Genomic DNA, 25231 nt, shown 5'->3' with positions numbered 1-25231 from the left:
CGCGCTCAGCATCCCGGGCACGGTGACTCACCACTTGGAGGAACTTTGCACGAGGCAGGATTTAACGAACACATCACTTCGGCTGCTCTTACCGCTCCGGAGATGTGAACGCTTTGGACAGATGTCCCCAATGTAGGACCACACCGCTTGGGCACATTTCTGTGGCCGTTTCTGGCTGCCTTGCAACCTGTCTGTGGATTCCCACGCCTCTGAATCACGCTCTCTCGCTCTCACTTAGGGGAACAAGGGAACATTGCACACGTGCCTAAATCTACACTCTACATTTTGCAGTTCAACAATGCAGTTCAAAAACACTTGTATCTCTCCGACAGTTGCTGTGGTCAGAGTGCCACGACTAACAAATTGGAGGTCGATAGAATTCGTACCACCAAAGCCAGCGGTGGGTTTGTCCTATAGAGGGAGTAGCCTCCACTGCGGGAATGTGGAGTTCCCACCACTGGATCGGGGTAGCCAATGGAGAAGAGCGCGGTTCCATCGCTCGTTTGAGCGGTGACCCGTGGGTGACTTTGAATCGGACAAACTTAATCGCAACTTAGGGCTGGCAACATTTCCCACTGCGGACCAATCCCAGACCTGAATTCTCACTCGGCCAAGGCCTATCAAAAAACTGTGCAGTCCACCGTCATCAAGTTCAACACAACAACGGTGCAATTCTCGGTACAAATCAATCCCCGCTACTCGGACACAGAGACGCCAATTCCAGCACTGCTGTCAACCTAATCGCAACGCCACAAACCCGAGTAAATGTTATAACGACCGCACAACCAGAGCCAGCCGTGCAGCCATAACACTGACAAATGCTTCGACGAGCCCTCAGCGGAGCCCCTTGAGCAGCGTCCCACGCCTCGACCCCCGAGAGTCCGTCGCGAGGGCTGTGCGACCCTCACGACGCTGCTCGTCCCGACAGCCACAGTCCTCGCGTGATATTTTTTGCATCACGCTTCCTCAAGTGATATCGATGCAATGGGTTTGCAGCAGCAGCAGCAGAGACTATAAACTAAAACGTGTTGTTTTATTTTACCAGGTAAGGCCCCACTGAGCTATGTGGCTCTTTTTTAGAAGCGACTTGGCCACTGATGATAGCTAAACAAAGTGGCTTATCATAACGTGGAAAGTTAGAGCAGCCAAATACTCGCAGACATCCGGGCCTCGGCGATGATGCCTATCGACGCTGTGACACTGACAACACCTTGGCACAGCGTACACAAGAGCGAGGCAGCGGAGCAGAGCGGCACAAAATTCGGATTACGCTAGAGATGCGACACACGTGGAAGCGCCTCCAACAGAAGAGTTGGCTACGTACGGTGCGAAATGTGTTCCACAAACGTACGGACAGAGCGGCGAGCGAGGGCATACGAGGATCAGGAGCGGTGGCGACAGCGCGTCACCCGCAGCCCCTGGCGGTCCAGACTGCCGAGTTTCCGCTGGAGACGCGACGCTGACGGGGCGGGCGGCCACAAGGTGGCGAGTTCAAATCCCGTTCGGGCGTCCAATCAGCCAAAGGTCGTCCCTCCGGGTGGCCAACATCGCTGCAAAAACACCTGTCCTGTCAGGTTTCAATGGAGAGACTGGCCCTTGCCACAGGAATGTGGCGTTTCCACCAGTGGTTCAAGCCCGCCGCATGCTCGCGGGGACACCGCGCACGCGCCGCCCACGGGGACGGAGATCCCCCCGTCGCGACCCCGACGCACGGCAGTCGCTCTGCTCGTGGCGAGGGCGAAGCGTCGCCGCCCAACGTGACGAGAACGTTTACGACGGTCGCCGTACCCAGCGGCAACAGCAGCGAAGAAGCGGAGTCGGACCCCCCCCCCGAGAGAAAACATCGCAGGGATGTAGGGCTGCATCCTGCGTCACGGCGCTGGCTCAGTCTCCAGCATTTGAGCCGCCCGGTTGCTTTCCAATAGACGCATGAGCGAGAGCGGCCCCGGCCGTGGCTCGGCTCGGCTCCCTGGAAACCTCGAGCCTGGCTGGGGCCGTGCTCGGAGCCGGCTCAAGCTACGCGAGTGCCGTTGAGTCGGCTCACTTGAGTCAGAGCCAGAAAGCCTGTGCCGAGCCGTGAACCCAACAGCACCCACAGGCCACCTGAACAGTCACCTGAAGATCACAAGCTCTACCCATACACCGGCCCCCTTCTCAATACTGACATCACTCGAGCGATGACTCTCGATTCAATGCGTTCGTCAATAGCACCGTGGCCTTAACAGGAAATATAAATACATAATAGGCAACGTTTCGGTTAATTGCCCTTGCTCATATCAGACAGCGAGTGACCAGACAGATTGAGTGAAGAAGAGTTTGAGACTCACCACACGCAGTTCTACATACATACCAAGGGGCCCCGATGGAAAATGTTTTAAGAATGTTGCCAAATTAAGTATTCGACTTGCTTATGAGCCATGACCCACGAGCAGGTATATAGCGTGTCAGACAAATCTTTAAAAAATATAAAATGCTTCATCTATCCAAAGTAAGATGATCAAAAGGCCCATTTCTCAAAAACGTCACCTGTTACGGTTTTTACTTTTTAGTGCAGCAGCATTCATTGTTGCTTGCGCACAGCTGCCAACGCAGCGACGCACAACGGCCTCCTCCAATACTGCACTTGGAAAAGCACTCGACGCAAAGCAATCGTCGACCGCGGTGCATCGTAACGTTACATCGCAACTTGGGGAGGAAACAAATATCTTGCCAACGCTAACCGTGGCCCATAAACAAAAATAATAATTAATTTTTAAAATATATACAAAAATATATTTACATAACATTTAAAAAAAATAAAAGCGAGAAGCCTCGCGCAAATCACCCGAACGGCAAACGCCGGCACTCGGCCATAGAACGCGCGTGCTTCTTTCGGGGGGGGGGGGGGCACTAACGATGAGGCGCCATCAAAAAACGCACGAACCTCCAGCGCGACAAACGTGGGATCGCGAAAGCGAAGGGCGCCGCGGCGGCGGAGGAGGTTTACGATGGCAGAGCGAGTGAAGGGGGCCGTGGCGGCGGAGGTTTACAATCGTGGACTGGAATGGGGTCAGCGTTGCCGTCGTCAACACCACCACAGCGTTGGCGCACCGCGGTGATCGGAGCCCACGGCCGTTACGCGCCCGCCGAGGGACCGAGTGAGCTCTGGACTCCTGGGATGAGACACCGAAACTGGCCCAGAATTTTGCTCGTGTTTGAAGTAATGCACTCTAAGGAGGCCGTGTGGCTGATGGGATGTGTAAAGGTTTGCACTCTTTTAAGCAAAAGGGGCAGATGTGGGGAGGAGGCGGCGTGTTACCCGCTCGCGTTTCTTTTCAAGTGCCGTTGTCCCTCCGGGGTTCTCCGGTTTTCCCGTCCACATTTAGAATCAATGTGCATTTAAGAGTATTTGGCGGCTATAAATGTCCAAGTGACGATAAGCAACTTCGTTGAGCTATCATTTGGGGGCCGGGTCGCTTCTGAAAAGGGAGCTGCGTAGCTCAGTGGCTCTTACCAGGTGAAATGAAAAACAGTGAAGTTTAAGTTTAGAAGTGCGCTCAGAGGAAAGGGGCGCAGGCCCACTGCCTCCAACCATTCAAAAGACACAGCCGCTCCCACCTCGCTCACACGCCACGTTCCAAGTAGGTTGATCGAGGCGGAGGGAATGGCGGTGCAGTGGTTAGCGCGCTGTGGATTCGCGGCCACCACAGACACCAGTGGCAGTGATATCAACCGGTCCTGCACCCCCCCCCCCCTCGCATTGACCAGCGTGGTGAAGTATGGTCAAACAGCAGCCCAGATTGACACGCGAGTGCAGCCCTTCACCCAGCAGTGGTTTGACAAAAGAGCTGTGAAATCTTCCATTCTTAGCATTATTATTAGCACATTTATAGGACACCAACATGAGGCAGTTGTAGAGAACGTGTCTTGAATCACAATGTCGCACGCGCCCGGACTCGATCAGCTGACACACAACAGGTGAACACCCGGCTGCAATGTCACCGTGAGAGCCACCTTGGCAGCAATGCGGACAAACCCCACTGCCCCCGTGTGTCAAGTCCCAGCAGCAAACCCTCGAGTGTCAAGTCCCAGCCCCCGTGTGTCAAGTACCGGCACCCAGCCCCCGTGTGTCAAGTCCCAGCCATCGAGTGTCAAGTCCCAGCCCCCGTGTGTCAAGTCCCGGCACCCAGCCCCCGTGTGTCAAGTCCTGGCGCCGAGCGCGCCACAAGGACCTCGCCGGTGACCCGTTCGTTCAGGCGGCCGTGGGGGCACGTGGACGTGGCGTGCCAGCGGCGGTGGCGGCTGCCGCGTGGTGGCTGCGTGCGCACATCCTCTCAAGAGGTTTTTTTTATGCTCCGTATATGTTGCTCTGCGCGGTCACCTCGTATCGACATTCGCAAGATAAATCTCACTGCCAACGCCCTCCACCCTCCGCCCGATCACGCAGCGACCTCCAAGAAAGATCAGCCCTCATGACGGTGTCCGACCAGCCGGCCCTAGGTCTTCCCCTCGGTCGCCGGCCTCGTGGGGACCGCTCCAACGCCGCTCTTGAATAAGAAACACTTTTCCCAAGATGATGCAACTGTTGTTTTTCATGAGAGAGAGGGGGGGGGGCAATGTGGAAAGCCAACTAGCGTCATGCCCAGAGGGGTCAGCCTGTGACATGCGAACCGGTGGTGGAAGATGGCTGCGGAGCTTCCAGCTGGTGCTCATAACCATCAACATGCGGATTGGATCAAGAATGTGCAGCGTGTGCAGCATGTGAAGTGAGTGCAGCGGGTGCAGCGGGTGCAGCGGGTGATGCAGGTGCTTCTTGCCGGCTAGGACTGTGTCGGGCCACGACGCTGAATACTGGTCGAGGCACCTGCACTGTCCCACGCTGATAAGGCGAAGCTGTCGGCAGGGGGAAGGTGCAGCCAGCTCCATTGTTGTACTCTACTTCTATTCGCCTTCACCAACCGACCAACGCGGTAAAGTATGTTCACATGACCCGCACCTTTGTGGGAGAGGGGATTGACTCGCTCACCACTTACACATATACACACACCACTTACAACACACACCACTCACAACACACACACACCACTCACAACCCACACACACCACTCACAACCCACACACACCACTCACAACCCACACACACCACTCACAACACACACACACCCACTCACAACACACACACCCACTCACAACACACACACCCACTCACAACACACACACACCCACTCACAACACACACACACCCACTCACAACACACACACACCCACTCACAACACACACACACACACACCACTCACAACACACACACACCACTCACAACACACCACTCACAACACACACACACCACTCACAACACACACACACCACTCACAACACACACACACACCACTCACAACACACACACACCACTCACAACACACACACACCACTCACAACACACACACACACCACTCACAACAACACACACACCACTCACAACAACACACACACCACTCACAACAACACACACACCACTCACAACACACACACACACCACTCACAACAACACACACACCACTCACAACACACACACACACCACTCACACACACACACCACTCACAACAACACACACACCACTCACAACACACACACACACCACTCACAACACACACACACACCACTCACAACACACACACACACCACTCACAACACACACACACCACTCACAACACACACACACACACCACTCACAACAACACACACACCACTCACAACAACACACACACCACTCACAACAACACACACACCACTCACAACAACACACACACCACTCACAACAACACACACACCACTCACAACACACACACACCACTCACAACCCACACACACCACTCACAACCCACACACACCACTCACAACCCACACGCACACCACTCACAACCCACACACACCACTCACAACCCACACGCACACCACTCACAACCCACACACACCACTCACAACAACACACACACCACTCACAACAACACACACACCACTCACAACACACACACACCACTCACAACAACACACACACCACTCACAACACACACACACCACTCACAACAACACACACACCACTCACAACCCACACACACACCACTCACAACACACACACACCACTCACAACACACACACACCATTCACAACACACACACACCACTCACAACCCACACACACCACTCACAACACACGCACACCACTCACAACACACGCACACCATTCACAACACACACACACCACTCACAACACACACACCACTCACAACATACACACCACTCACAACACACACACACCACTCACAACACACACACACCATATGGCGTGCACGGCGCCAGCCGCGGCAGTGCGGCGACGTGGGAATCAGGAAACTGGCAGAGGTGCCGACTTTCAAGGTGAGGTGTCGCTGACGGAGGGCTCATCAACGTGGGGGGGGGGGGATACTGGCGTGTCCCCGCATACAAAGTTACCGGGCGCGCCCGCAGGAGTACCGGGAACCGCCGCACGGTGCCCGCGTTGATCCTCGCCGCCGACAGGCGAGCCGGGCGACGACTGCGGCCGCATTTCCCACAACCCCCTCCTGCCCTCCGAGTCTTCCTCGCGAAACTGGCAGCCGGGGAAACGGAGCGCTCCCCCGACTTCGCGAGAGAACGCTGGGCATGGGACACGGCATGGGGGGGGGGGCACGCATCCACGACGCAAGAGCCGCTCGGTTGCATCTTGCTTTCAAAAGTCTCGGGGAAACCCCGCTCCCTATTTACAAGACGAGGCCAAGTGACGTTCGCGTTGCACCTTCGTCGCAGCGGGGACGATGCGGTCGCACGCGTTGCCTCCGCTCGCCGGGTTCACGCGGTCCATGCGTTCGTGCGCGCGTTGTTGGGGGGGGGGGGGTGTGGGGGGGTGGTGCCGGCGTCGCGACCGCCCGGCGCTCAGCCGATGGCCGAGCCGGCCGCGTGGGCGGCGGCGTGGGCGGTGGCGTGGGGCGAGTCGTGGCCGTAGGCGCGCCCCAGCAGCAGGCGGTCCCGCAGCAGACGGAACACGAGGCAGTAGTTGGCGAAGAGGAGCAGTGCGGCGGACAGGGCGTGGTTCCAGCGGTCCGAGCGCGCCAGCCAGTACAGCTGGTACACCACAACGCCGCCCTCCAGCACCAGCAGTGAGTTGAGCACCCTCAGCGGCTTGTGGAAGAGAAACTGGCGGAACGGGCGCGTCAAACGGGAAAAGTGCGCCACTCATGCCGATGGAATCGATTTAAAATGTTTCCATTATTGTACAAATCGGAGTTGCTGGGGAAGGACAACAAACCAAACAAAAAAGCACTTCTAGAGAAATGTTTTCCATCTAGATGATTTATAAATGCATAGCCCCATTGGCTTCCTAATATCGATATGCCTTTCATCAGCAAGTGGCGGAGAGAAACACAGCGGTGAAAATTCCACATTCCTATGGCAGATACCAGTTTCTGTTACCTTCGGCATAGCACGTATACCCGCTGAGGAGCGTAATCCACTCAGTAATGTGTTCACACGTCTTGATAAGGGAGGCACGCTCATATACCGAACGCCCACGACGGTGCGTTCGGGTTTTGTGAGTCATACCGACGTCCACTTACTCCACAGTTTGACATTTATAAACAATCTAGCGCCTTGATCTCCCTCAAAAACACCCCAACGTACACCGGTGCTGTCACACCGTGGAACGTCAAGCGGAGTTGAACATGTCCTGTACTATTGCGCTGTACTCCAATGCACCGACCCCTATGCTTTCTCTGCGTCTGCCAAACACGAACCGAAACCAGCGTACGGTAAAAAAATACGCGTTGACCCAAGTGGCGAGCGGACCGCAGAGCGTTTTACTCAGGCGAGTCTCGCGGTTTGCCCCCCCCGAGGCCCACGTGGCGTCTGGCGCCCTCCCTCGCCCCCGCCCAACCTGATCCCTCCCCCCCGCGGGCGGCGCACTCACGTAGAAGCGCGAGTGCGACGCATCGGAGGGCACGGCGACGTTGCAGGAGCCGACGGCCTTGTACAGGCCCTTGTTGTGCCGCACCAGCACTCCCTGGGGCCAGATCGTCGTCTCCGACCAACTGCGCACGGTGGCACGGGGCGACAGACAGACAGACATCCCCGCGGGGCCTCAACAGCCTGGTGGGGCGAGAGCCGTCAGTGATAATGTACGGAGGGCGGCAGGTCGCCGCGTGGGTGCTACGTGGGCGACGCGTGTGTGCCGCGTGGGTGCCGCATGGGTGCCGCATGGGTGCCGCATGGGTGGCGTGTGAGTGGCGTGTGAGTGGCTGTGTGTGGGCGCCACGTGGGCACAACGTGGGTACCGTGTGGGTGATGTGTGAGTGCCGCGTGGGTCTCGTGGGTGCCTTGCGAGTGTCTCGTGGGTGCCGCGTGGGTAATGTGTGAGGGGTGTGTGGGTGCCGTATGGGTGCCTTGTGGGTGCCTTGTGGGTGCCTTGTGAGTGTCTCGTGATTGTCTCGTGGGCGCCATGCGCACGGCTGTCGTACACGTGCTGTGGCGTGTGGGCGCCATGCGCACGGCTGGCGTATGCGTGCTGTGGCGTGTGGGCGCCATGCGCACGGCTGGCGTATGCATGCTGTGGCGTGTGGGCGCCATGCGCACGGCTGGCGTATGCATGCTGTGGCGTGTGGGCGCCATGCGCACGGCTGGCGTACGCGTGCTGTGGCGTGTGGCTGTAGGCGCCGCTCTCCAGGCGGTGCCAGCGGCCCAGGTGGGTGGCGGCGCGGTGAAGCAGGTCGCAGTAGCGCGGCGGCAGCAGCTGCGAGGTGAGCATCACGAAGGTGTTCACCCACACCAGGATGAGGTGCTCGCACGACCAGCGCATGTCGTAGTACTGCGTGCTCTGTGGACGACAAAGACAAACATCCCCCATGTAGCCTTTTGGGGGGTAGGTGCTGTTAGCGAGCACATATGAAGGCTGGGTCGGCACTCGAAGGAGTACTCATTTGCGGCCGAGTTGACCTAGGGGAGGTCCAAGATCAGATCAGATAATCGTCAGTGGTTTTGGCCGACGCGCACACACGCATGCACGTGGTCTTTAGATTGAGTGAGACAGTGAAGAAAAGCGACCACAACTGACTTCATGAAAAGCTGCACTCACGTTTAACTTGAAACGAGGGTTCCTGTAGCCACTGCGCTGACCCAGATGTCTTTTTGGGTTCCGCCACAAGGTGGTTATACACCTTGTCATTTACCCTTTACCATCCGTGTTTACCAAGATATTATTTATACGCGCCAATGCATTGACGGAATAACGCTCTTAGCATCAACATTTCGCTCAAACTGTTTCGAGTTTCATCAGATAGCGAGCTCGGACACAGAGTACAGTCACAGCCCGATTTACGTCTCCCCCTTTTGCGTCGTCACTTTATTATTATTATTAACACCGCTACCAGATTTGCGTCGCCTCCACCCAGCACTTACGTCACCGACGGCATTGTCGTCCATCCTTTCTGGTTACCCGTCCCCTCTCTCGGCCTTCGCTTCCACCACCCACTACTGCCCTGCAAACGTCGTTTCGATATCTGTCATCGCAATCTTCAGGAACGCATTCCCCGACGTAAACCGGTGTGTTTAGAGTACTCATTTAATTGACTGTGACGACGAAGACGATTTGGTGATCGAGAATATTGAGCGTGGCAGCCGAGGGAGGCGCCCCGAGGAGACGAAGCGCGATGGATTCGGCTCGCGGCGCTGGCGCCAGGAGCACAGCGCTCCGCCGCAGCGGGGAGACCGCGGCCAACGATGGCGGGAGCGACGAGGGAGGGGGGAGAGAGGGAGGGAGCGAAGGAGGGAGGGGGGAGAGAGGGAGCGAAGGAAGTAGGGAGGGAGCGAAGGAGGGAGGGAGGGAGGAAGGGATGGAGGGAGTGAGGGAGCGAGGGAGCGAAGAATGGAGGGAGGGAGCGAGGGAGCGAAGGAGGGAGGAAGGGAGGGGGGAGAAAGGGAGCGAGGGAGTGAAGGAGGGAGGGAGGGAGTGAGGGAGCGAGGGAGCGAAGGAGGAAGGGAGGGGGGAGGGAGAGAGGGAGTGAGGGAGCGAGGGAGCGAAGGAGGGAGGGAGGGGGTGGGTTCGCCCGGTGGAGCAGCGACGCTCACCTTGACGAAGCACAGTGGCAGGAAGGCGACGTAGTAGGCGCTGAACAGCGAATTAAAGAGGATCTCCTTGATGCGCTTGTTGAAGTCGGTCTTGAGCATGTGCACCTCGGCACGCACCAGGTCGGGCGACAGCACACACGCGTGCGTGGGGATGCTGTCCCCGCTGTGGAACTGCTCCCTGCCGACGGGAGGGACACCGATCGGCACGGAGCCGCCCGGCACGCACCGCACCGCGGGCCTCTGTCTCCCCCCAACCTCTCCGTTACCCTGGGTGTGCCATTGGTTGAGCTATCATTTGTGGCCAGGTCACTTCTGAATACCTCAGTGGGCTTTGCCTGCAAGGATGGGGATGGTTTAGTTTTATATGTGTTTGGGTTATTTGTTTACCTTGCTTGTACTCTGCACTACTATCGTGTTTGTTGTATTGTTTGTTGTTGTTTGTTGTTGTAACAATCTTACCCCGTGCCCCTACTGGAAATCTGTGAAAAAGAGCTTTATAGCTCATCGGATTCCTCCTGCAGTAGAAATAAATATTCTGATCTCTCGCAAGGCAGCGCGATCCTTCGTGCTGGACAATTAAGCTGCGGACAATACGCCTCCTTCGCAGACCTGTCCAGCCACGCAGAACATTTTAAAAAATGTTGACACTTCCCGCCAACCTCAAGGCCTATTTCAGTCGTGGTGCAGTGACACTGCACAAGATGCATTGATGCCCATTTCACAGTCGTCAATATTTACAATCATTTACAGACTTTGCCAATCCACTGCTGGATGAAGTCCTTCACCGTGCTGGGCAGTGCGGGTTGGTGAATGGGTGGGGGAGGGGGGACCAGACCCATTTTAGATTTCACTGGCTTACTGATGTTAGCCGTGTCCGGGAAAGGAACTCGGTTTGCCGGGCTCATAATCCAGGGTGCTAATCACGGCACCACCACTCTGCGGTAGCGACGACACTGCCGGTGTGGCGGATGTGAGTGGCCCCCGCCGCGCCTTACCTCAGCGTTTCCAAGATGAGGGCCCGGTACGGCCTCGGCTTGGATTCCTCCCCATCGCTGCCTTCCGCTGGTTTCCGTGGTGAAGGAGGGGGGCTGGCGGTGAGCTCCGAGCCCCCGCCGTCGGAGCCCCGCACCCCTTCGTGGTGCAGCCCATATAGGGGGATGTACACAAGAAACCTAAGAAACACACGCGCTCACGATGAAACCCAAGAAACAGCATTGCGGATCAACGCTGTGCGCCCGCCGGGCTAACGCCATGCTTCTACACACGGGGCGAGGATGTGAGAGGCGGCGGCAGCGACTTGGGGAGGCCTTCATTCAGCAGTGGATCGACCATGGCCGACGATGATGACATAAACCCATGCGGGTATCCCTCGCTTTATGAACATTCGGTTTGCGAAAAATTGCGTTCAAGTAAATGACAAATTCGATTCACGAAATAGAATTTGTGAAATTTCACTACGGCCACACCCTATGAGATTATCGAACAAGAGCCATCCGGGAGGCTGTGTCGTCATCCATCGGCGACAGCGTCACACAGTATCTCTGCAGTGGCAGCAGTGACGCCTCCACGTCACCCTGCCAGTCATTCCAACGTGCAGCAGATCTTTTATGGTGAGTTCGCTGACAAAGTTTCGAAAATCCGTTCTGATTTATGGAATTTCGTTTTCATTCTTATCCCGTATTTTTTTAAGAACCGCATCCCTTTCAGAAATCAAGGGATACCTGCATGAAGATGAAATCTTCTGCTTAAGCCTCAAACCTACTTTGACAAAAGGCACTGCAGGCAAACGCTTAACAGACGAAGGGGCCAGACACGTTTACCCACAACAGCCGCAAGTCGCCACAGTGGCAGTGATGTCACCACGGTGCTCGTGCCAGACTAGGTGCTTGCTGCTGGCAGGTTACGGGGACAGCGTCATTCGCGAGCACCGATGAAGGCCAGTACGGCGCACGAGGGGGTGGGTGGCCAGCGCAAAGCCCTGCGTCGCTACTTTTGTCTCCACAGTGCTGATGTTTACACACTGCATCACGTAATCATTTGAGGCCGAGTCGACCAAGGGGAGGTCCAGGACCGGTCCAGATAATCGTCACAAACATTCACCACTGTTATTGGTCGGGTAGCCGAGTCGACAGTGCAGAATTGCGAAGCAGTGCACCACCGCTCCGTACACTCCGCGTGTTCGTGCAGTGGTGGCGGCGGCGGCGCCGGCGGCGCCGGCACACTCACGGATAGCAGAGGAAGAGCAGGTTGATGAACGAGTGGCTGCGGAAGAGGTTGATGAGCGCCCAGCACAACGTCCACCCGGAGCCGGTGAGCAGCACGAGGCGAGCGAGCACCAGCGTGGCGTAGCGCCAGGCGGCGGGCGAGGGCCGTGCCTGCCACTGACTCACCTGCAGGTGGCACAGCGGGTCAGCAGTCAGCCTCGCTCTATCGATGCGTTGTTCTTTCCTTAAAACACTCACCGAGTATCCCTTGCTATCCCCAACTCCCCTTCCCCATCATTAACACACCATCCCTCTTCCCGACTTCTCTATCCGTTCACTCACTCATCACTAACCGCTCATTGTCACTCTCATCCGCTTATTTCACGCATCACTGTATTCACGCACTGCCATCCTTCTCATCAAGCCATCTCATCATCACACTATTCTGCTGTACAAACAGTTAATTATTGGTTCAGCGCCTTAATCAAGACGCTATATAAATTAAAGATAACAGGACCCTGCGGGGTGGGCTGGTAGGAATAATACTTAGTATCGGTACAGGGATATCGGGAGGAGCGATGCGCGCCAGAGGCTCCGAGTCCCCGCCCTCTACCCCGCCCCTTAGCAACGCGCCCTGCTTAAGTGGTGAGGGCGGCGTGTGGTGATCGTGGTGATCGTGGGTGGCCGAGGAATCGTGTGGACGCCGCTGTGTCGACTGTCCCCCGTCTTCAACTACTTGGGGGCGAAGTGGTCGTTTGCAGACTTCACGGCGAGCGACTTTAGCGAGGAGGCGCTTTTATCTCAGCGACGCCATCAAATCGACGACGCCGTGACGACAAAACGCGGCGATTTTCGCGGGAGCCGACGACTTGGTGACGCGCAGTTGACAGCCCCCCCCCCCAACACCCCCCAACACCACCCTCAACACCACCCCTCCCACCAGCCCTCACCACCCCCCCACCACCCCCCACCACCACCACCCCACCACCCCCCACCACCACCTTCTGCATTAGGCCTCGCGAAGCCTCCCGCACTAGGCCTCGCGAAGCCTGCCGCACTAGGCCTCGCGAAGCCTCTGCAGTAGGCCTCGCGATGCCTTCTCTGCAGTAGGCCTCGCGATGCCTTCTCTGCAGTAGGCCTCGCGAAGCCTGCCGCACTAGGCCTCGCGAAGCCTTCTCTGCAGTAGACCTAGCGAAGCCTTCTGCACTAGGCCTCGCGAAGCCTTCTCTGCAGTAGGCCTCGCGAACCTTCCCTGCAGTAGGCCTCGCGAAGCCTTCTCTGCAGTAGGCCTCGCGAAGCCTTCTCTGCAGTAGGCCTCGCGATGCCTTCTCTGCAGTAGGCCTCGCGAAGCCTGCCGCACTAGGCCTCGCGAAGCCTTCTCTGCAGTAGACCTAGCGAAGCCTTCTGCACTAGGCCTCGCGAAGCCTTCTCTGCAGTAGGCCTCGCGAAGCCTTCCCTGCAGTAGGCCTCGCGACGTGCTTTTCGTGCACAAATAAGGCGATTAAATGTATCTCGTCTCTGTGTTAATAAATGTTTCTTGTCTCTGTGTTAAAAAAACGTGTTGCGCTTCAGTAAAGTAATTAAAAAAAAAAACGTGCTGCGTTTCAGTAAAGTAAATTTGAAGCGAAGTTTAAAGTTTCGCCGTGAGGCGCCGGAAGCGACGTCCATCTTGTTTAGTTCACAGATCGCAGGGGGAGCGGGCGGCCATCTTGTCGGACAGGGTCATGCCAAGTGTTTGCAGTAGGGGGCGATGTTGATACACGGACGGACGGACAGACACATTAATCTATTGGTGGTCTGGTCCACTTCGTTCCTACCAGTAAAATGAGACCTCAACACTGGGGCGCTCGTCCTCTAGTTGACGAAAATAATGAACGCCCGTTTTGAGTTCTACCCACGGTGGGGGTGCGCACACCACTGGGAGGGATGCTGGGAGGGAGGGAGGGGAGGGGAGGAGGAGGGGATGGGAGGGAGGGAGGTTGGGAGGGAGGTAACTGCAAGGGAATAAAAACTAAATCAACGAACGCTCTGCATGCGTGACGTCATTTGCTTTGCGCTTGCTGGTTACTCTTGGAAACTACATTGTTTACAATTAATGAGCGTATAAAGGTCTTCTATATCGTTCTAGGTTACCATATGGATTTAAATTGTATCGTAGTTATTTTATATTGGCAGTTTCATACGTGATTATTCACCGATGACTCTCACGTATGATATCATTTCACACATTCATAAATCACCTCACGAACCCCCTCAGACACTGCTCCATACTCCCAGGGTTCCGCGTGCCCCCGTTTCAGAACCACTGCGATACACAACGCTGGTGCAACGCCTCCACTGTCACCCTTCCCCCTCCTCCCACGAACACCGCTTGGCTTTTTCTCCGTTGAAACCCGAGGATCGGAGCGCCCTCTCCGGTCCACGCACACAGCAGAGGACGAGGAGGAGTTAAACTTTGACCTTTCCAGCGTCACCGCCGCCCTGCTGGACCCATGGGTGGTGGTGGTGGGGGGCATCTAGAATAGGGTTCTTATTTCCTCGCGCGAGCGTGATCGGTATTTGAACGCAAACGCAGTCAAGGAGTTGTGCACACCCCATCACATACAAGGCGCGGTGAGTCCTTCCATCCAGAAGTGGATTTACTATTTTATTTGAGCAGGTAAAGCCCACCAAGCTATTACCACTTTTTCAAAGGAGACCTTGCCACACACGATAGCTCGTCGAAGTGGCTTTATCGTCGCATGTGGGAATTTATAGCAGCGGCTAAATAGTCCGAACGAGCGTTTCTAAATGTGGGGGTAAAAAACTGGAGGACCTTGAGAAAAATGCATGCGACCACTTGGAGAGAACACGCGGACTCCAAACATACAACAGGCATCGTCAGGGTTGGGTCCGAACTCACGAACTTCTGCATATCCGGCGAGGGAGATAACATTTCCTCACAACCGTGGGCAAATTGGCAAAGACCCGTAAGTTTTAATATTTACATAAAGATACGTCGTTACGTAACGAGCTGTAATAGATACGTCGTTTCGTAACGGCGCAGTTCGAACGTTCTCACGCGCCAGTTCGGTGGGGGGGGGGGGTCACCGCTCGTTACTAAACCTGAACCCTGATCACGCCACCGACTTGGCGACCCGTGGAACCAGTGACTCCGATTGCGTAAGGCCGCAATCTCACGCCGACAAGCGAAAAGGCGAGTGTTGCGCAGAACCATTCGATGGCGGGTGACCGGCGACAGCCCTTGCCTCGGTGACGAGCGTCCACACGAGGCGGCGGGACAGCAGCACCCCGATGAACGCCACCAGGTGGTAGTCGATCTTGTGGAAGTTCTGCAGGGGAGGGGGGGGGAGCGGAGCACGCACTCGTTACCAGCGGCAGCGGCCACGGAACGCGAGCGACCCCGGCTCGCCACGCCCAGACAAGTGCGAGACGAACGCTCGTCACCCTCGGTGGCTCTGATGTCAGCAGTTGGAAATTCCACATTAGTATGGAGGGAACTGTTACAGCCGTAGGAAAGCCCAAAAGTGGTGCTCATATTATCAACCGCCAAGGAAGGGTGGGGTGAGCTCAACTCCCGGCCTGGATAAGAACTTGTAGCCGTCGCTGCGAGTTGGGTACCAAATGCGACCTGGTTGGATTAGGGTTCGGTTAGCTAGCGGTGTACCACCTTGTGTCAGAGAACGTCACAGAGCTACTTCATAGGGCCCTCCCTGAGGCCGGGTTGTTTTACACAGCTGCTGAGCAAAAGGCCCAGAGGCCCAAAACGTTAAGCAACCAGCAACAAACAGCACTGTCAAAGTTGCAACAGATAAGAGTGTTACACGTTTCTTGTATTGAGCAAGGTCATTATTACGAAAGCTTGGGAAAACATATGATGGGAGGGAATTCTCACGTGGAGCAGTGCGAGGGAAGAAGCAGAGAGAGACATGCGGTGACCTGCAGTGTAGTGAGTGGCTGAGTGGGCAAATGGGCGAGTGGGGGAGAGGGCGAGTGGGGGAGAGGGCGAGTGGGGGAGAGGGCGAGTGGGAGAGAGGGGGAGAGGGCGAGTGCGCGAGTGGGGGAGAGGGTGAGTGGGGGAGAGGGTGAGTGGGGGAGAGGGCGAGTGGGCGAGAAGGCGAGTGGGGGAGAGGGCGAGCGGGGGAGAGGGCGAGCGGGGGAGAGGGTGAGCGGGGGAGAGGGCGAGCGGGCGAGTGAGCGAGTGGGGGAGGGGGTGAGTGGGGGAGAGGGTGAGTGGGGGAGGGGGTGAGTGGGCGAGTTGGGGAGAGGGCGATTGGGGGAGAGGGCGATTGGGGGAGCGGGTGAGAGGGCGAGTGGGCGAGAGGGCGAGTGGGGGAGAGGGCGAGTGGCCGAGAGGCCGAGTGGGGGAGCGGGCGAGTGAGAAAGTGGAGGAGCGGGTGAGTGGGCGAGTGAGTTGTTGTGACCGATGGTTGAGCACAGGCTGGATGAGACGAAGCAATCAGTGTCTGGTTGACGAAGTCGATAACCCTGGTAGATGAATGAAGGAGTCAAGGAGTTCACGAGAGAACAGCAACCACGGTGGTGGTGGTGGTAGCAGTGACAGAGGAGCGACAAGGAGGTGGGCGGCTGCCGACGGGAGGGGGGGGCAGGGGGGGTGACCGGAATCATCAACCACCCCGACTGCTTCACTCTCAATTCTATCCAGTGCAGTGAGGTAGGAACTGGGTGCTCTGCCCCAGATGTGACAGCAGCAGGCTTCCAATGTGCACTTCGTGCAGGAGTAATAATATAATCGTTTGGAATTAGAAGACTCTGGCAAAGAACGCGAGCACGCGCGCGTGCGTGCGCGGGGAGCGGCAGTGTAGCGGTTAGCACGCTGCTCTACAAACCTGGCGACCCAGGTTCGATTCCCGCTCACGGCCAACATCAGTGACAATTATCTGAACCGGTCTTGGGCCTCCCCTCAAATGAGTACATGATGTGGCGTGTAAACATCACCACTAGCCAGCGCTACCGGCGCTACCAGCCAGGCCACGCGGTCCCCAGCCGCCCCCCCCGGGCTGCCCGGCTCACCAGCGAGGTGTGCGAGGGCGGCCCCTCGGGCGGGTACCACCACACCGTCTTGTACAGGTTCACGTAGTGCATGCACAGCGCCAGCAGCAGGTACGCCAGCAGCAGCGCCTCGAAGACGAGCCCGCTGTCCAGCGCCACGTCCGGCACGCGTGCGTGCTTGATTTGGTACGGCCCGCTCGCCGCGGCCAGTGGGGGGCTATTCAGCCCCGAGGCCGTACCATTCCTACCACAGGGGAGGGGGGAGAAGCAGATTCATTTTAGTCAACAGGGGATGTGATGATTCATCGATGGGTATCGATGATTAAACTCGTGATATGTAGAATATTTTGATATTTCACCTTGGAAATCACTTGAGATGGGAAATTTAGTTTGCAAGGAAGTCCAGGGTGTGTCGATTGATAAGCGTAAACAAAACGTGGTCACACGTGTATGCATACATAAATACACACAACCAACACCTAGAAAAAGACAAAGATCACCCGTATAGCCTTAACAGACTGTAGGAGCAAGTGCTGGTTGCAGGATCGTGGACTCGAGTGGTTCACGAGATGGTCTATACCAGGGGTCCTCAAACTACGGCCCGCGGGCCACATGCGGCCCACCGAGGGCATTTTTCCGGCCCATGGTCACTAATTGGGCTGCGCTTGTGAGCACTAATTGGGCTGCGCTGGTGAGCACTAATTGGGCTGCGCTGGTGAGCACTCATTGGGCTGCGATCTGTGAACAAAACTGCAGGTGTAATTAACTTTTTAATGGCACCCGCACTAGTGTGAGCCTGGGGTAAAAGCCGAGTCCCCCCAATCAGACTGCATTGATGGGCAGTGCAGTCTGTATGTCTCTGTGTGGGCAAAGTTATTGCTGGTATATTGTTTTTGTAGCGCTGTATATATATTGGTATTTTACTAATAGCAATTTTGACTCCCTAGGAAACAATGATGTCAAGAAAGAGAAAAATTTACTCGGAGTGTAGGATATTCAAAAAACAGTGGACTTATGATTACTTTTTCATGCAGTACAAGGAAAGAGCTGTGTGTCTGATATGCCAGAATATAGTGTCTGTATTCAAAGAATACAATTTACGTCGACACTATGAAACTCAAAATAAAGATAAATATGATTGTTTGGTCGGAGAAGTGAGAAAAGATAAAATATTAAAACTGAAAAATACATTAACAGCTCAGCAAAATACTTTTGTGAAGCAAAAGCAGCTAAATATTTCATCACTGCGAGCAAGTTTTCAAGTTGCCAAGCTAATAATGTGCACTGGCAGACCATTCGTTGAGGGAGAATTTGTTAAAGAATGCCTTCTTTCTGTTGCCAAAGAGATGTGTCCAGAGAAGGCCGATTTATTTAGTACAGTGAGTCTTTCAGGACCTACAATTACACGGAGGATTGAAGAAATGGGAGACAATTTCCATCAGCATTTGCAAAACTCCACAAAAAAAAATTTCTATTTTTCCTTAGCACTCGACGAAAGCAATGATGTTCGTGATTCTGCACAACTTCTAATTTTTATTCGTGGGACGAATGACTATTTCAAAGTCACAGAAGAGCTTGCTGCACTGCAAAGCATCAAAGGAACAACTACAGGAGAGGATATCTATGAAAAGGTTTGCCAAACTGTGAATGGTTTGGAGCTGAACTGGGCTAAACTAGCCAGTGTGACAACTGATGGTGCTCCTAGCATGGTGGGGTCTAAGACAGGAGTAATTGCTCGCATTAACCAAGAGATGGACAAACATAACCATTCTCATCCAATAGCCATACACTGCCTCATCCACCAACAAGCGCTGTGTAGTAAATCACTGAAGTGGGACTCTGTTAACTTCATTAGAGCTCATGCACTAAACCACAGACAATTTCAGGAATTTCTGTCTGAGCTAAATGTTGACTATGAAGATGTTATGTACCACACAGAAGTCCGTTGGCTGAGTCGAGGGAGAGTTTTGAAACGTTTCTATGACTTACTTCCACAGATGACAGCTTTTCTGTTTTCAAAAAACAAAGAAGTACCAGAGCTCAATGATGCAGAATGGAAATGGCACCTTGCCTTTCTGACAGATGTAACAGAGCTACTCAACAGTTTCATTGTGCAACTTCAAGGAAAGGGGAAGCTCATCTGTGATATGCAATCACATGTCAAAGCATTTGAAGTAAAATTAGGCCTCCTCATCAAACAAGTGAAGGAGGAAAACTTCTGCCATCTCCCCACAACTCAAAATCTGTTAGCGGAAAAACCATTGGTTGCATTCCCAAACAAAACATGTGTGGATTCACTGGAAAAATTGCAAAAGGAGTTCCAATTTAGATTTCAAGAGCTTCATCTCCATGAACAGGACATACAGCTTTTCCGTAACCCATTTTCTATTGACATTGAAAATGTGGATACAATTTACCAAATGGAACTGGCTGAACTGCAGAATTGTGACTCTGAAAGACGCATTCAAGTCAAGCAGCCTTCATAATTTCTATGCATTTCTCCCCTCTGAGACATATCCTCATCTCAGGAACCATGCACTCAAAATGGCAACCATCTTTGGCAGCGCTTATGTCTGTGAACAAACTTTTTCCAGAATGAAACATTTGAAATCTCCAACCAGATCTAGACTAACGGATGCACACTTGCATTACTTGTTACGACTAGCAGTGACAAATATGGAACCGGACACTGACCATCTCATTAGCCAAAAGCAGACTCATAGTTCCCATTGAAATACTGGCAAGTTTGTTGATTTAACTTTACTTGTTCTTCATTTTAAATATTGTATTTGTTCCCATTTTGTTTCTTCACTTCAAAATAAGATATATGCATGCAGTGTGCATAGGAATTTGTTCATAGTTTTTTTTAAGTATAGTCCGCCCCTCCAACGGTCTGAGGGACAGTGAACTGGCCCCCTGTTTAAAAAGTTTGAGGACCCCTGGTCTATACCGTGGGTTGCATGGTGAGACTAGCACGGTGTCTTTACCTTCTAACCCTGTGCTGGCGTTAGCCTTCCACGGTCCGTGTTTCTCTCCAACTCCGTCTCCTCCGCCGCCACCGCGTTTTACTCGGCGTTAGCGATCAATGTGATTCCGAATCAATTTGCGCGTGTTCTGTGTTTATTGCACCTTGTTTTTAGCTTCACGGTTTTTTGGTGACCGTCCCTTTTAGCATCCCCTTTCAGCGAGCGGGGCTTGCGTTTGTTAACTTGGGTTTCCTGGTGGCTGCTGTGGCCGGGAAAACACTTCCATGGCGAGTACTGTACACCACCAGTACAGTGCACAGTGCCGTGGGTTTACTTACCGAAGAATGAATGCATAGAAATCAATTTACATTCACGTTCAGACGTGTTTGTATTACTAGTTGGCACGTATAGGGTGGTTGGCAATATGCTACGTCGTACATTTCGAGTCTAATGGATCATTGCCGCGGGACTCGGGATTTCTCATCATTGTTGAGTGTCTCACGGCCGTGCGATGAATTATCTCACTGTTGTTGTAAATCGCACGCTCAGCCCCGTTTGCTGCAGTGTCTCACTGGCAGCTGCAGCCTCTATGAGAAACTAAAAACGACGTGAAACTATTTTTTTATTTTACCAGGTAAGGCCCAATGAGCTGCTATGTAACTCTTTTTCGGAAGCGACCTGGCGATCACAAACGATAGCTCAACCAAGTGGCTTGTTGTCATCACGTGGACATTCATAGTAGCAGCCAATTTACTCTAAGCGCACTTTGATTCTAAATGTGGAGAATCCACGTGACCAAGGGGAGAGAGAGAGACAAACAAACTCCAAATATACAGAAGATGTCAGGGTTGGGAAAAAAAACCCCGACCTCCTGTAGACCAGGCGAGGTAGTCAACATCTCGGAACGTTCAAGCGGGGAAACTAGTCATAACTGGCCTAGGTTACTATTATTATTTAATTCACCATGAGGGAAGGAGGTGTTCACTCAGTGGTGAACATTAGTCTCCTATTGCTGCTATCCAAACTCATTTAATAAAGCCCAAACGGCCCCCCTCTTTAAAAAAATATCAGACTTGCCCTTGCCCGCTGCGTGACAGGTAAATGTTTATGTGCCGAGGTTTCTCTCGGTTTCTTGGCGTTCTGCTTCAATTTTGGGTTCCCACCCAAGATGTTTCGATAGAAGGAGGGGGGGGGGTCTCACCGATTTGTTTGGGGTTGACACGCACGCTGCATAGGTTATCATTGGGTGCAGCAGCTTGCCGGATCAGGACTAACCCCTACGAGTTCTGGCGAGTTGGGCTTTCCCCGTAAATGTACCCAACGGTGTGCACCGCTGGGTCCACGCGGAGCGCCGCGGCAGCTGCGGATTGCCGTGCGAGGCGAGTTGTCATCGGGGACGTCAAAGGAGCCGTGACCGGCGGCCGAGTGCGGTGCGTCTGGTAAACAGCCCCCAACTCACGGCGGATGTGAAGAGAGAAATGTGCCGTTGTACGATCAACGAAAAAACTCAACACGTTCACCAGTAACCCTGCGGCCTTAAATGGAAAAACATATAAAGGGCGACATTTCGGGCAATGTGTTTTGATGAAGGCCCACGACACGAAACGTCCACTAATATAGATTTGTTTTCCGTCTTTTAGGTCGCAGTGTTATTGACGAATGCGTTGAGTTTTTTGTTTGTTACTTGCGATTTTGCACCACTGCCCAACGCGGCGGTAGCGGCGGCATCGCCACTGGATAATCAGTTGCACAATTAGCCACGTGACGACGAAAGCAGGGGGGCGAGCGCCGGTCGAGTGGGGGGGGGCGGTACCTGCCGGAGCCCCCCACTCCTCCCTGCGCAGGAAGGGGCACGCGGGGGTACTGCTGCCGGGCTGGGCCCCTGCGGCCCCCCGCCATCCCGGGGACCGCTCCACGTGTTACCCAGTCGCCCGCTGTGTCTGCAAGCCACAGGGGTGTCACACGCAACGCACAAACACGCGATGCACAAACACGCGACGCACAAACACGCGACGCACAAACACGCAACACACACAGCACACAACACATATACACAATACAACACACACAAACGCAACACACACGAAACAATACACATGCAACACACACGCAGCACACACCCAGCACACAAAACACACAACACACATATAACACACACGCAACACAACACACAACACGCACAAAACACACACGCAACATACATAACACACACGCAACGCACCAAACACACAGACAATACACACGCAACACACATGTAAATATCCATCATTTCCCGAAGGGGTGTGCATTGTGGTGATTAGGACGGGAAGTGAGAATTCAGACACGAGTAGAGACACAGCAACAAGCAGGGCACAGATGCGTGTACAGGACCTACAAAAACTAAATTCTTTTTAGTTTTACCAGGTGATGCCCATGCCCACTGAGCTATGTAGCTCTTTTTCACAAGCGACCTGGCCACACATGACAGCTCAACGAAGTGGCCTATCATCACGTGGAAGTGTATAGCAGCCAAACACTCGAAACGCGTGTTTCTAAATGTGGAGGGGAAAACCGGAAGCCTCTGAGAAAAATCCCCGTGACCACGGGGCGTTAAGGGTCGGAATCGAACCCAGGACGTCGTGTATACAAGGCGAGGTAGTTAACATCTCCTCGCCACCCTGGCGACCGAGGTGTCCACACACACTCGCTCACCCCTCGCCACTCTTCTATAGCTACCGCCATGGTTACTCTTCCCATGAACTTCACTCAATGGTTTCACCACCACCCATGTTGAGGTCGACCAGATTGTTTCAACTCATTCATCCTGTGTTCAACCACCACACTGCAGGACACAACAACACCCACTCACCCACACACTCACCACACTGCAGGACACAACACCCACTCACCCACCCACTCATCCACCCACTCACTCACCACACTGCATGACACAACAACACCCACTCACCCACACACTAACCCACTCACTCACCATGCTGCTGGACACAACAACACCCACTCACTCACCACACTGCTGGACACAACACTCACCCACCTACTCACCCACTCACTCAACACACTGCAGGACACAACAACACTCACCCACCTACACAACAACAACCGCCATTCGCCACTAAGTGGCGGTGACGTCACCACGACGCTTGTGCCAGGCCATGTGCACCTTGAGGCCACGTGAAGTGTCGAACGCCTGCTGGCAGGAGGTCACGGGGCAGACCCAGGTGCCACGGGTCGACTGACCGAGATGACCGAGATGACTGGCTGATGCACCACCTGTGCCCCCTACTGTGCCAACTTGCTGTGCTTTAGCCACCCGGCGCTCCGCTCGTTGTTGTGAGCGTCGCTCCTCCGCCCTCCGTTGTTGTTGGAGGGCGACTGCCTCCAACTGCCCAGTAGCGTCCTTCACGAAACTCCTCCACTGAGGCCGATCTTGACACCGCTGGCCCCAGTCATCGGCAAGTCCACTCAGCTCCACATCCTCCTGTACCACATCACTCCATCTCTTCTCTAGCCCGTGCCGCGCCCGTTTAGCCCCCTCGATCCGACTTACACACCCACCCACCCACCTACACACTCACCCACCCACCACACTGCTGGACACAACAACCGCCATTCGCCACTAAGTGACGGTGACGTCACCACGACGCTTGTGCCAGGCCATGTGCACCTTGAGGCCACACCCACTCACACACCCACTCACCCACATACACACCCACTCACTCACCACAGTGCAGGACACAACAACACTCACCCACCCACTCAGCCACCTACACACTCACCTACCCACTCACCACACTGCAGTACACAACACCCACTCACCCACCCACTCACCACACTGCACGTCACCACAACTTGTATTTTTGTTTTTTGCCCTCCCATTGCTCCACTTTGCAATTCCCTTTCACCAAGCTCTTGCGAATAACCTCGTTCAATCCAATAAACGTGTTCAACTCTTGCACGTGACAACTTTGACAGTGCTGCTCTATGATTGCAGTATGTTCACAACGCGTGTCTGTGTACATTCACAGTACTGTCAATGTACACGTGTGTACATTTAAATGATGTGTGGACTGTACACCTACTCACTCACCACACTGCAGGACACAAAAACACCCACTCACCCACCTCTTCCCTCACCCACTCACTCACCACACTACACCTGTGTCCGTATACGTGTACATAGACACGTATGCATAGAGACGTGTACACGTGCATATGTATCGTGTACGGCGGGGTGTGTAGCAGCTAGCGCGCACTGCGCTACTAACCCTGCGACCCGAGTCGGATGCCCGCCCAGGGCTCACAACACGAGTGAACCGATCTTGGGCCTGCCCTAGGTCGCCTCAGCCTCAAACAGAGTGCTCGGTGCGGCGTGCGTCAACATCGCCACCAGGGAGCCGAGAGGCGGCCGGGCGCGGTGCTTGCCCCCCCCCCCATCTCGTCTGCCACGCTGCCGGCAGCAGCATCCCTCGCTGCTGCTGCTGCTCACAGCGCGCCTTGCCCCTGCAGTCTGGGCTGGGGGCTCTGTGTGTGTGCGCTTGTACCCGTCTCGGCGTGGTGGCTGGCGCATAGGAGGAGGAGGATGAGGAGGTTCCCAGGCACCCGAGTTCGACACCGGATCCCCGCGCGGCGCTCGTCAGTGGCAACTCGCCGCGCGCTGCGACGGGGCCGGCTGCCCGCCGAGTCGCACTGAGTCGCGTTGAGTCGCACAAAGTAGCACGGAGTCGTTGCCCCGATGAGCCGCACGAAGTCGCCGTCGCCTTCCCCACAGCGACTCTTTGCTACTGTACGAGACGCGTGGCGAGCGGCGCCGTGACGTCACCGCGTAAACGCCGCGCGCGCTTGCGCGGTGACGTCACGACGCAGCGCGCGCTTGCGTGGTGACGTCACGACGCAGCGCGCGCTGCGTTTACGCGGCGACGTCACGACGCACGGCTTCG

General features: G+C 54.8%; 1 protein-coding gene across 2 annotated transcripts; it reads right to left on the bottom strand.

Moving 5' to 3' along the window:
* LOC144948700 (transmembrane protein 39A-A-like) lies at window positions 1-25231 on the bottom strand. 2 transcript variants are annotated; one of them, XM_078878366.1, is made up of 10 exons: window positions 24836-25231; window positions 22112-22234; window positions 17350-17572; window positions 15564-15647; window positions 12338-12501; window positions 11107-11283; window positions 10112-10289; window positions 8674-8861; window positions 7959-8079; window positions 1-7189 (listed from the first exon to the last, which is right to left on the bottom strand). In XM_078878366.1, exons 1-10 carry the CDS (start codon window positions 24859-24861, stop codon window positions 6929-6931), a joined length of 1545 nt encoding a protein of 514 aa, XP_078734492.1. In that variant the 5' UTR covers window positions 24862-25231; the 3' UTR covers window positions 1-6928. The 2 variants fall into 2 exon arrangements, with proteins under 2 accessions (XP_078734492.1, XP_078734493.1); XM_078878367.1 differs by having other exon boundaries at window positions 22108-22234; window positions 24836-25230.

This window comes from Lampetra fluviatilis, chromosome 50 (assembly GCF_964198595.1).
Source record: "Lampetra fluviatilis chromosome 50, kcLamFluv1.1, whole genome shotgun sequence".
Taxonomy (NCBI): Eukaryota; Metazoa; Chordata; class Hyperoartia; order Petromyzontiformes; family Petromyzontidae; genus Lampetra; species Lampetra fluviatilis.
The sequence above is the reverse complement of the archived record's forward strand: the minus strand, read 5'-3'. Positions and strand labels throughout refer to the sequence as shown.